The sequence below is a fragment of the Marmota marmota genome, unplaced genomic scaffold (genome assembly GCF_001458135.2).
Source record: "Marmota marmota marmota unplaced genomic scaffold, marMar, whole genome shotgun sequence".
Taxonomy (NCBI): Eukaryota; Metazoa; Chordata; class Mammalia; order Rodentia; family Sciuridae; genus Marmota; species Marmota marmota.
Window position 1 is genome coordinate 9848905 of NW_026000026.1, and position 13321 is coordinate 9862225.

At 44.9% G+C, this 13321-nt stretch overlaps 1 protein-coding gene across 3 annotated transcripts in view; it reads right to left on the reverse strand.

Annotated features, from left to right (window-relative positions):
- The window catches only part of Znf217 (zinc finger protein 217), a 47499-nt gene that overhangs the window by 22615 nt on the left and 11563 nt on the right, over positions 1–13321 (reverse strand). For all 3 annotated transcript variants that reach the window (XR_007350376.1, XM_015479726.2, XM_015479717.2), the window contains one exon: positions 1255–3025. Coding sequence is in view for 2 of the 3 variants with exons in the window: in XM_015479726.2 (XP_015335212.1) it covers positions 1255–2653 (1399 nt within the window). In the remaining variant the exon portion in view is untranslated. Of the gene's footprint in view, positions 1–1254; positions 3026–13321 lie in introns of those variants that run through there.

A 13321-nucleotide genomic window follows, 5' to 3' on the forward strand; every position in this document is an offset into this window, starting at 1 on the left:
AAATAAAAAATACAAAGGTCTAGGGATGTAGCTCAGTGGCAGAGCACCCCCAGGGTTCAATCTTCAGTAACCCATCCCCGAAAAATTTAAGAAGATCTGAAACTCCAGGTGACATGAGAATGGGATGCAAGACTGGACATGGGTGGACTTCTCACACCATAGATGCCACCCACTAGGATAGGAAACAAGATATAAGCTAGGCCTTGGCGCTGGTTTCTGCTTCTATAAATGCCACTGACACGCTGAGTTTACTCAACAGTGAGATTTCTTAAAATTCTCTTTGGTGTGAGCCAGGCACAGCGCCACCCGCCTATAAATCCAGCCACTTGAGAGGCTGAGACAGGATCACAAGTTTGAGGCCAGCCTTGGCAACTTAGCAAGACCCTGTCTCAAAATAAAAAGGGCTGGGAATGTAGCTCAGTGGTAGAGTACCCCTGGATTCCATCCCCAATGCCTAATTTTAAAAACACTTATGTTTATATCTATAGATAGATATAACATGCATACTATATACACACACATTCCACACACCTTCACATTGCACACACACCTCCCTTTCAGGTGTTCACACTCCTGTCTCTGACTTTGCAGACCAACCACCTGAGTTCCTGAGAGACCTATTCACAGACCCTAGACTCCCTACGCATAGGAGAGGGTCATCAGAAGTACCAATGCTTCTCCCAGCAGTCGCCTCCTGGCTCTGGCTGACAGGCGTCCCAGGGCATTGTGACCACTAGACACGCACTGGAGTAGAGACAACAGAACTGGGAGGTGACAGATCCAGTTGGTTTACCAACAAAGTAGGAATGCCAGAAAACCCCAGTGATGGCTAGGGCTCCCAAACTGGGTGATGACGTTCCAGGCCACATCACTCTAGTATAGGGCCATTCTGTGCGCTGCAGGATGTCCAGCAGCATCCCTAGGCTCCACACACTGCACCCTGCACAGCTGAGACAATCAGAAAAATCTCCAGACACTGCCAGATGTCAACTGACTGGGGGCAAGATCACCCCCACCAATAGCCACCGCTGAGCCTGAGGCACAAGGTAGAAGAAAACGGGTGTCCGCTGTGGACAGAATTTACAGAGCAAGGAGAAACCCTGGCAGGCCTTTAACTCACCTCTGTTATTATAGAAATGAGAGGGAGGGCCCGCCAGGTGAAGTGACGCACGGTGGCACCAACAAGACCTAGAAGAGGAACCCCGCTTGGAGCCCTCCCGGCCAGTGTTCTCCAGGACACACGGAGCAGCTTACCCAAATGCAGCCCTTCAGGGAGCCCATCCTCAGACCCGTCTTCAGAGCCACCTTCTCGGTCCACAGCCCCACCATCATCCAGAGCAGTGGTGAGGTCTGGGGAGCACGTCCCAGGCTGCCTTCCATCCACGGCCATGGTGGGCGACTCAGCGTCCGCCCTCCTGTCCCGCTTGTGCACGCGCGAGTGCAGGACCAGCTGGTGGTAGGTCCTGAAGGCCCGGCCACACTCAGAGCAGTGTGTGGGCTTCTCTTTGTTGCCACACACCTTGGGGTCCGCGTCCGCGGAGGGCACCTCACCATTGGTGTGTCTGGGCTTCTCTTTGTCTTGCGAGAGCCCTGTGCAACTGTTTTTACTTGTTTTAGACTTTCCAGAACCTTCAGATTTACTCCCACTCCAAATTTCTCCAAGTTCTTCTTTTTCGGAACATGAGTCGTCATTGTCGGTGCTTCCCTCCTGCCCGGACTCCTTCACTTCTTCCTGGGCGATGGCGACCTTCCCTTTGGTGGCCAGCTGCCACGCCTGGTAGGTGGTGAAGGGATCCAGCTGAGGTATGCACTTCATGGGCCTGCTCCCAGACTCAGGGTGAGATCTGGGCATTAAGTTCAAGAACTGCAGAAACTCCTCCCGCGGAGACGGCGTTCCCTCCTGCATTCCCTCTTGCCGAGAGTCGGTCTGTGTACTGCTGGTACCGGAAACAGTTTCTTTGGTGTGTACCTTACTGTGCTCAATTAGATTTTCTTTATTTGGAAATAGGAAGCCACAAACCATACAGATCTTGTAAGGAGATGAGATGCTCCCGGCCACATGTACCTGGACAACTTCATTGATGGTGACAGGACTCTCCAGGCCTTGCTGCAGTTTGTTCCTGGCACCAGACTTGCCATTGTGCGTCCGCATGTGATTTTTAAGGAACCACGGCTCCTTGAATCTTCTCCCACACATGTTGCACCCGTAAGTGAAAGAGTCCTTGTGTTTCTTCATGTGGATCTCAACATCAAAAGCAACTCTAAATGTCTGTCCACATACTTCACAGCTGAATTCTTCATTTTCTTTGCAGCTCGTGTCCTTTGGTGGTTCTGTTCGCACCTGACTTTTATCCAAAGGACTGAGATACTCAGCTTCCACACGCAGAACTGCTGGCTCACAGAGGGTAGGCCGGTGCTGCATCAAGACGTGTTTGTTAAGGTCTTCTGCATGTGTGAAGGTCTGACTGCAAAACATGCAGTCCAAGGGCATAAATCCTTCTATCTGGATGATATTTTTTTCTTGTGAAGCTCTGAAAGGTACAGCAGTGGTCCCTTTAATTGACAAGGCATCACCCACCTCCCCCTGGGTGCCAAGAGCGCTGCTGATGACTTCTGGTCCATCCATGTACACTAGCAGGGATTGAGTTGGCATGTTCCCTGATGTGCTAGGACTGTGTACACAGAAGACTCAAAGTTCAGCTGGGGAATTTCTGGAATTGGAATAAGGCCACTTTCAAGACTTGTCACTCACACCTCCAGCAGCTCTGGGCTTCAAAACTAGAGCAAATATGTAAAGTTCAAATCAAATTGTATACTCCTCCACCTTCTTATCTTCAGAAGTTTGTAGGAAGTGCAGTGACAGAGTGTCACTGGCTCTTTGCACAAACAAGGCACAGATTGCCTGATGCCGTGATCCAGACACAAATCAGCACCAAGCGTTAGTCCTCCTGGTCTCCATTGAGTGAGCCCTGCCACTGAGCAAGAAGTTGATGCCAGCAATATGGAGACAAGGGATTTCCAAAACCTAAAGGGAAGTAAACAGAAGCGATTAGCTGCACTTGAAGGACAGGCAGATGACACAGTTCCTCCACAAGGCAGAGATGGGACCTAATGCAACTGCCTCCCTTAAACTCACTCCCGCATCCTGTTCAACATGCTAGTTAAGCTGCCCCCAGCACTTCCCCAGCCAGCACACTTGTATATGTCACACGGCCAAGAGCTCTGAAAGGCTTCACTCATCTCAATCTAAAAGGTCAAGTTTGAGGGCAGAAATTGTTAAATTCAGCTGAATCTATTTTAAATGTCACTAAGACGCACACAGGTACCCTAGACACAACTTCCACAAATCTGAAAACTATTAAGAGGTCATGAAAAATCAGATGACAAAACTGAACCACTTCGGGTAAAAATCTTAAAAGCCAATCCCCAAGACTGCCTTACACAACCAAATTACCAGCAAGAACAAGATACGCTCAAAGGAAGGCTCCAAGGTGACACAGATCAAAAACATAAGCATACGAAACAGGAACATTTCCTCTAGTCCTCACTGCAGAGACAGAACACCTCAGAACACTCGCTCTTCTTGGCCAACAGTTCTTTGATGAACTGGGGTTCACTGGATATTCTAACCCCCAATCCGCTGTCAGCATCCCAGGTTGCTCTCAACCACTCTGTGCCCTCAAGGAGCACCAGGCGGGCTTCCCAGTCCAAACAACAAGTAAGTCAAGGCACAAAGCCGCCTGCCGGCTGCACCTGCACATCTCACTAATGCCCATTCCAACCCGCTTACTCTTCCATCAGAAAATAGACCCTCCCGGTTTTTAACCCCTCTTGCTCATTACAGGTTGGCCAGGTGGAAAAGGATTACTTTTTTTAAAGCTGTGTAGACTCTGATTTGGAGGCTAATTTTCACTCTTGGAAGAGAATTAGTCTCTAAAGCCAGTACTCTCCACTCTTAGGGCACCCAGAGGACTTGTTTCTAAATAGTCCCTTTTACTTTAAAACTTTAGCTGAGTATTCCTACCAAGAAAACAAAGACACACAAACTGCTCCCACCACAGTCAATACAAAACAAAAACACACCACCTCCCTCAGCTGCCCAGGTCTCTTCCTCCTCTTCACCCTCAACCCCTTATCTTTGGTTTTGAATCAACTACAGCTTCTTTCCTACAGAGGACTCCAGACCAGAGATGAGGGTGGAGAAAGAATACCAGTGTTTTATCTTAATTTCTTTCTGTTCTTTGTTGCAATCACAATGGAAGCTGGTTACCTTCCTGTGTGACCTAAGAGAACACGGCAGGCTCCTGAGTTCTAGCCTGGCTTAAGGCTGTCACCACCACAGACCTGTCTTTCTGCCTCTGTTGAACCTGGTGGGTTACACTGCAGGACGGCTCTTAGAGCTCCCAAGGTCTATGGTTGGGGGAGAGAGTGGCTCACAGAAGAATACTCCATGGCTCTGTGACTTGAGATGTTGTGATGTTCCACTGTGGGGCTGACAACTTACTCCACAGAATTCATTGGAGGCCAAGGTCCAAGCAGTATTTTAACTGAAGAACTGAGCTGCAGATTCTAAGAAAGAGATGATCACACCCCGACAGCACTGTTTTCACCAGCCAAAAACTAGAGGAGAAATACACAATGCAGCGAGTTCTACAGAAAGCCACAGGAGTGATTTCAATTTGAATACATTGTCACTTATTTGAGGTCTTTCCTCCTCTTAAGGGCTAAAATACCCCTTTTCAAAAAATGAAAGTGCCAAGCAAGTAGTGGAGTGTTTTATTACTACTAGTGTCCTTACTTGGCAAAATCAAAGTCATCCCGTATCAGACATCAACTATTCTTTAAAGGAACTTTGGCTGGGCTTGGGGTGCAGCTCAGTGGCACCTACAGAGCAAGCACCAGGCCCTGGATTTGACCCTCAGTATCCCAAAAATAATTTTTTTAAGTTTGGGTTCTTTTGCCAATCCCTTTAAATTTAAAAATTTAGGAGAACTCCACCTATCTATAATACCTTTTCCAAAAAAGACCCCAGCCTTACAATCAATCTACTACTAGATGAGAAATTTGATGTGGGTATATCCCTTTTTCCATCCAGGGTACCAGCACAACTCAATTACTGTAAATAACATCTTGGAAAGAAGGTTTGGCACCATTTTTATCTGTGAAATTTTCAAATGTCTGGGGCCCACGGAGGTCAGCACAGCTCTGTAGGACAGGACCTTCAAGACACTTCGCGAGAGTGAAGGCCTGAAAAGGAGGCAGAGCTGGAAAGGGTGGAAGGAAAGAGCTCCAGTCTCACTAGGTGGAGAGATGGAGACGTGGGCGGGTCCCAGAGGAAGCTTCCAGGGCAGGTTCTGATGGCCACAAACTGTGCGCAGCTCTCCTGGCACCAGAGGACCTTGAAGTCACCATCAAGGCTTGCTCCCGCCTTTTTCCAGCACAGCCCCTGCTCCTCAGTAAAGACTACACCCTCCAAACCTTTCCACCGTATCTAAAACCATCCTGTCAGGAGTTGGATCTGGTGACGTTGGATCACAACTACTGAGAAGGCTGAGACATGAGGATTCCAAATATGAGGTCAGCCTGGGCAACTTAGCAAGACCCCATCTCACATAAAAAAATAAGAAGGGCTGGATCTGGGGCTGTAGCTCAATGGTAGACCACCTGCCTGGCACATGTGAGGCACTGGGTTCAATCCTCAGCACCACATAAAATTAAATAAATAAGAAGAGCTGGGGATGTAGCTCAGTGGTAAAGCACCCTTGGGTTCCATTCCCAGTGCCTTCCCCCCAACCCAAAAAAAAGAAATAAAAATTAAAAGACTGCGAATGCAGTTCAGTAGCGGAGTGTCACTGGATTCAATCTCCAGTACTATAAAATCATCCTGTTTGGACAAATATATATATATAAATACATATACAATTTTAAGATTAAAAAAGACAAAAATAATTAAAAACATCCTGTTGGCCTGCTTCCTAAAGTAAGACCCTAAGATAGCAAAGCCCCACTGGCTTGTTCCCGATGCCCTGGTGCCAACACAGAGTTGGTCCCTCAAAACACACCTGCACAACCAGACAGCAAAGAAGCGAGGTGCACACCTCTGGCCACAGCCATCAACCATAACCATTTGACATTAAAATTAGCATGAGTGGCCAGGCCTGGTGGCTCAAGCCTGTAACCCTAGTGACTTGGGAGACAGAGGAAGGAGGATCCCAAGTTCGAGCCAGCCTCAGCAACTTAATGAGGCCCTGTTTCAAAATGAAAAATAAAAAGGACTGGAGGAGTGCTCAAGCACCCTGGGTTCAATCCCCAATACCAAAAAATAAAATTAATAATGTGAATGGTCATCCAAACTTCCACATGGCTACCTAAGACTGCTGTCTAATACACCTCTGCAGTCTCAAGACTGGAATAACTGAAAGCAGGAATCATTTTTGATCCCACATAAGGTTGACTAGCACAAAGAAAACTGCATCAGTTTGGGGGCAGAGGTGTAGTTCAGTGCTAGAGCCCTTGTTTAGCCTGCATGAAACCCTGGGTTCTGTTCCAACCCCACCAAAAAAACCAAAAATGCCTCACTTGAATTTACACCCTCTTCTCGCGCAACCCACCAAAACAAATCCACTGGGCATGCCACGGAAACCTCTGCAAGCAAAGGCCCTGGCTGTGAGATACCACAGAATTCTTCAACACTAAAGCACCAAATAATCCAAACCAGGTGTCCATTACTTAAAACCAAAATCTTTAAAGTGGTTGTGATAACAAAGAGTTAAATAACATCAAAACTTACCCAACAGAAAATTAATCATTGTAATTAGTGTGTAACAACAGTGTGCAGTGCTGCTGACAAACTGTCTTTCAGAACAAATGGAGGGAGAAAGAGGACATTCTAACCCTGATTCAACACCACCACCCACATACTTCTAGTGGGCAGCGAAGTACACATTCTCAACACACCAAACTTATTAAAAATAAGAGACTTTTGCAAAAAAAAAAAGAAAGAAAAGGTGGAGGGGTGATTTACTGGGATGCTTCACCACTGAGCTGCATCCCCAGCCATTCTCATTTTTTGATAGGTCTCACTAAATTGCTGAGACTGGCCTTGAATTTGGGATCCTCCTGCCTCAGCCTCCTGGGTCGCTCTAAATACAGGGGTACACCTTTGCATCTTGTGCAAATAATTTGTACCCTAAGGCACCTAAGGCAAGTGGCTATTCAATACAGAGGTAGTATCTGAAGGAAAAGGAAGGTTCAACTTACACTGTGATCACTTAAGTAGGAACTTTTTTTTTTTTTAATGTACCACAACATAATCTTTGAAACTCAGTAAGAACCACCTAAGTATAGCTGCATGAAATAAATCTGTTCTTTTAAGTAACTAATAATTAGATAGTTATTTGTGTCTAACTACCTGTAGATCTTAAAATTAGCAAACATTACACATTTCTCAATGAAAAGCACCACAATGTGTGTTCAATCAGGGGCATCTGCCTTCCTCCTGGCAATGTCTGTGGCTGGAGATGCCTTGAGACAAGCCCCTCATTGCTCCTCTGAACAGCTTATCCCACATCCTGCACAAGGGGCAGTTAGTTAGCCACCACAGGACATAGCAGTGAGGTACTGCAAATCCTCAAAAATTGTCAAAAACACACAAAAATTCTACCTATAGTCAAGTAATTTGCAGTATTTATACAAATCTACTTTTTCCCAAGTTAGTAAAGTGTCCAAATAAATGGTTATTGAATCAGTCAACTTAAAGTCTACTCTCTGACCCATCATCTCTGTCCTCAAAACTATAAATGTAACTCCAAACTCTGGTTAGGAACTTGGAAGCTTTTCTTTAAGTTTTTCCTTTATGTTTTACACATATTATTTTTCTTAATCCTACAAATGAAGAAAACTACATAGTATCTACAATACCAACCAACACCTGGAAATTTAAATCCTTCAACAGTATCAAGGAAATCATCAAGGTCACATCCACAAGCTAAACAGTCAGCCCACTTTATTTTATTTATTTATTTATTTTTTGTGTGTGTGTGTGTGGAAAAAGGCTTGAGTTAAGAAAGATTAAAATATCCAAAGTTTAAATTCAGCATTACAACCCAAACCATCACAGGCAAAAGAATGATCAAAGGCAGAACCTGGGACACTTATCTCATTGTTTCAAAATTACATACAAATACTCAGGCCTAAACAGGATAAGAAAACGAAATGCCAAATACATGTGTGTGTGTGTATATATATATATATATATATATTTGATCATAACTAGAAATGGCCTAATTCAGCCCAAATAAGGTAAGGTCTGCTAAAAGGATCTTAACAACTTAAAGCACCATGTATTAGTTTTAGTTTCAAATTATCAATAGTAGTAGATACTGTGATCTATAAACTGGCTTTCAAAAACTCCATCTTGATCTGAAAAGCCATAAGGGAAATTAATTTTTTTTAATTTTTAATTAAGCAAAGTTATCAGTGAATTTCTTCTATTACTTGTACTTAACTAGTATGACCCTAAATATTTGAAAAGATTTGGCAGGTCTAACCACACCCCAGGGGAGGGGGTGGGGGAAATATCAGCAATTTAAAAAATAAACTGTCCTATCTTTGCCTGTTAAAACTCTACAAAGAAAACACTTACATGTACCTACACTCACAAGTAACTGTATGTCACAAAGTATGATACCTGTCACACTGCATCATACACACACAAGACCACTCTTCCCACAAGGCCAACCATCACATCCAAATTAGACCCAACTGAACTAACTTCAGGATCAATAGAAGCAAAGGCAATGCCTGGGTCCTGAGAGCCTTCTTTAGCAATGTCTGAATATTCCCCCATCTTCTGTTGACTATTAAAATCATGTCTGGTTCTTGTAAGTTACTTGTTTGCCTTCCAATCTAAGGCAAAAAAACAGTCTCCTTTCAATAACCTAATCACTATTCAAAAGATAAATAAATGAAACTGAAGAAAAATTTTATAAATTACCACCCCCCCAAAAAAGAGGAAAAAAACATTTCTGGTATAATGGTATTTTTAAGTTATCCTGATTTAGTACAAGTAAAAAGGTTAAAAAAAAAATACTCCTAATTGGTTCAAGGACAAAACCCATCTGGAATCTAAAATTACCATCCATTTAACTACATCTTCAATTTGAAAAGTTGGCAGACTACAAAGTAATGAACACCAACACAAGAACACTACTCAAGCCCATTAGGAACCAGCCTGACTTTGGGGTAGTGTGGGTCAAAAACAACTGGTCAGGCTTAAGAACAAAAGCCAGGGAATTAAATTCATTCTCTCAGACAACTTACTCAGCTGTCTTTTCAGGTTTAGTAATTTTATTTCTCAACTTTATCATAAAATTACCAAACTGGCCCCAAATTTCCAGTAACTCGGTTATGTTGATACTCTGGGCAGGAAGTAATGGGGATGTTAGAACAGTCGGGTCAACAAATGTTCAAATGTAAGTCCTTTAAAAAGGAGCACTCCAACGTTAAATATAAAAGGGTGATCTGTGGTGGCAGCTGGCTAACAGGGGCTTCCCCCTCTTTACTTGGAGAAGAGATGTGTAGAATTGAGTGTGCTGGGCATAAGCTGCAGATTTTAGGAAAGAATGGTCCCTGGTTCTTCTACTTCCTTAAAGTCAGATTGCTATCTGCCCTCTTGGTCTAAACTCAAAAACCTTTGCCCCACATACCACTGCAAATTTGTCCAAACTATATCACCGCCTGGAGAACAATAATCCAGATCACCTTACTCTGAAAAGGCCCATTTCAGAAAAGTATTTATTCCTGCCCCCAAAATGGGGCCATTAAGTAACATTCAATAATCAGGTTTCCCACCCCTATTTAAGAAATTTCCTGCTGTCTTTGTGTAATATGTTCTTTCTCCCATGTGCATTTAAACCAGTTAGCTCCCCTCCCCCCCAAATCTGGAGATAAGGGGCCCGAGAATGAAGACTCCTCTATTGTCACAAGCTTAATTTACAAGCTGTAACTAAACACTTCCCGATAAAATTTAAATATTCAATGACTGGAATTTCTTCAATTTTGGTAGCTGTTCTGTACATACCTTCCAGGTTTTTATTTTTTAATACTCCAGTAATTTGAGAACTATTCTAATATTCCAATTGTAATGATTTAACTTAAAATCATTACATTTATTTTAGTTTATCAGCATACCCCTCCACCTACACATGTCATGTTTCTCATTCCTACTTATAATTGTAAGGCTCGAAGGCAGAGCCCCAGCAAAGCACTTCAGCTTTACCTTTTCAATTCATTTATTAAACACACTGCCGAGGGATTAAACTGAAATGGGAAGTGAGGAAAGAACCACTTAACAAATCATACCCAGCAACCTCAAAACCCGCAACACAGGCCACACTGGCACACGAGGCACAACCATACAAGACGATTTTTTTTTTCAGCAAATGGAAACAAAGCTTATGAAATTAAAAAAAAAAAGCCCCATTTATTTTCAGAAGAGTGTCAAATAAAAGTAGATCCTGTTTTAAAGCAGTATGTTTTAGGCAGTCAAGGGTCATTAAAACTACTCAAAAAGTTCTTATCAACCAATATCATGTTTGTGGCAACTGTGAGAAAAGAATGCAATTTGATAAAGTGGAAAAACATCACATCTTCTGGGACCCCCAAGGCTCTAATCAAGCATCTCAGAATTAAGAGTGCTCCAGGGTTGGGAAATGGCAACCCTGCTGTGGCAAAAACATACCATTTCATAATAAACTTTGTTAAAAAAGAAAAAAGTGATTAGCATTTATCTACAATAAGGAGGCAGACTTAGTCATGGCCAGACCACGTATTCCTTAATTATTTCATCAGTTTGTAAGTGACTTGATGATTAAGTCTTATTTTCAGATTTCCTCTAAAACAAGTCCACTGGAAGGGGATTAGGGGCTCCCTTCCTCCCTCAAGTTTCACTGCCAAAAATGGAGGATTACAAAGACAATGCAAATCTCCCCACCTTAAAGACAGGCAGCCAAAGTCAGAACTTTCACTCCCCCTCCTCCCTACCACCTGGGGGAGAAAACTGTGCTATTATCAAAATAGTTTCTTAAGGGTGAGGGGAGGAATTTGTTTCTACAGATTTTTTCTGAGTGGTGTCTTACTTCCTTTTTTAAGAAGTGAAAGGGAATAATATGAACCCAGGACAACTGCTCAACTTCCATCTCACTTGTTATTTACAGGAAAGGTCAAACTGCAAAGTGGTAGGAAGGTGTCCTGAAGATAAAAGGATTAAAAGAAGCTGTAGACACTAAAAAAAAAAAAAAGTATGTGTCCTTCACCAATAAGTCATAATCTTTCCCTCCACTTCCTCCTCCGGTATGCAAATAGACGTACAATTCGAAAGGACTGGCCTTCCTCCCCACATCAAGTAAAATTCCAAACCACCAGATTATTAACCCTATTCTACAATCCAAATAAATTATAAATCTTATAACTACTGACAACTGAATTTTTAAGTAAGTCATTGCCACTTGAATTTACCACTTACATAACCAATTAAAACTGGCAGAAATGGGAGGGGGGAAGGGGTGACTTCAACTAAAACATGATTTAAAACAAAAAAAAGACCCAAAATACTACTACAGTCTCCAGAACACTGAACAAAACAGTATCTAAAATAAACATGACTTCTCAGAAGGAAAAAAGTCATCTACCACTAAGGACACACCTTAAAAGTTCTTAGCACATTAACTAAGCAAGCACAAACTAGTGGTTTGACTTGTATTTTTCAGACGAAAAGCAATTAGGTTATTACGCTGCACTTGTCACTACAGACACATAAAGCCTTTTTTAGAAACTCTAGCTCTATTACTCAGCCTCAAAGTATTACAAAATTTAGCATTTTAAGTCTTATCAAAGAAGTCCATCCACTTCAGGAGGAAAGTACAGTAAAATAAGAACTCTAATGTACTTCCTGAGACATACAAAGAGAAGGTGGAAGGCCCCCAGACCCCTACCTAAGTCGCCAGGCCTGGATGGCAGCTGTTGTTACCCTGCCTCTTCTTTTGTTGGGCTTAATCTCATGTCAAGTCATTCAACCAACTCAAAAGCGATGAAGACATAATTGAATCAACCTGAACTAAATCAGACCTAGGCTTCTTGAAACACACAGCTTAATGGTTCCAAACCATCTACCAAACTAGGAAACCAGCTACGCTGTGGCTAGTACACACGGTGGTCAATAGCACGACCCTGAATAGGCCCCCGGACCTCGGCAACCGCCACTTATTTAATCCGTGTTTATGAATGTCCAAGGCTTCAAGCCCTATAGGCTGATTCAGAAAGATAAATCGAGGCTCAAGAACAACACATTGAAACCCTAACCCTGGAAACGACTACCCTTTTCCTGGGGAGACACGAGGGGGAGGGTTTCTGCGGCTCCAGTGCGGACAGGCCACTGGGGTCCCAGGAGGGGCCACGGTGGCTTCCCAGGCTCCTGTAACCGAACCTTGAGGAAAGCCGGCTCTCCCCACCCCCACCCACCCCACCCGCCCAAGAATGCGGCTTCCCGTCCTCGGTGGCCCTGCCCCAATCCTAAAGTGTGGGTCCGGGACCGGCGCCGCCTGCGCCCTCGGCGGACCGCCCAGGCAGCCCGGCTGCAGCCCCAGCTCAGCGGCGCCCCGCTCCCCGTCGCGTGCGCTCGTGTTTGGGGCCAAAAGAGTGCAGAGAGCTCTGCATCGGAAACCCCGCGTCCCACCACCCAGCGCCTGCCGCAGAAACTTCCCTTTAAAGAGAAGAAACACTCGGGCTAACACTTCAGTCCTCCCAGCCCTTTAGAGTTCCCGGCTCTGCCTCCCGCTGGCTCTAGGTTCCCCCACTGGAATCCAGAGTTGCAAAGACGTTCTTTAAGAGTTTATCGGGCACCAGAAGTTTTTGGAAAAATCTTTAAAAGGAAAAAAGCCAAACCACCTTATCACACACATCCTGGAAACGCAGCCCTGTGCGCCGCGGGCTCGGGGATGGGCAGGCGACCCGGGGCTCCCGGGACTGACTCGGGGCGCCCCGAGGGGGACTGAGCGGGCGAGGGCTGGGGTCAGCGGCGAGGCCCGCCCCCCGTGGACGCGCCCCCCGCCGGCCGGTGTGGACGGCCCGGCCATTGTCTGCGGGGACGCTTGTTAGGACGCATTGTTTTGGCTGTTTCCAACTTGCCGGGTCCCCCGGCCACCGCGGAGACCCCGCGCCCGCCCCTCCGCGCGCCCCGTGGCCCGGGAGGCGAGCGGGAGACCTGCCCGCGGGCACCAACTTTTCGTAGAGCCCCACCGCGGCCCTCGTAGCCGCGGCCCCC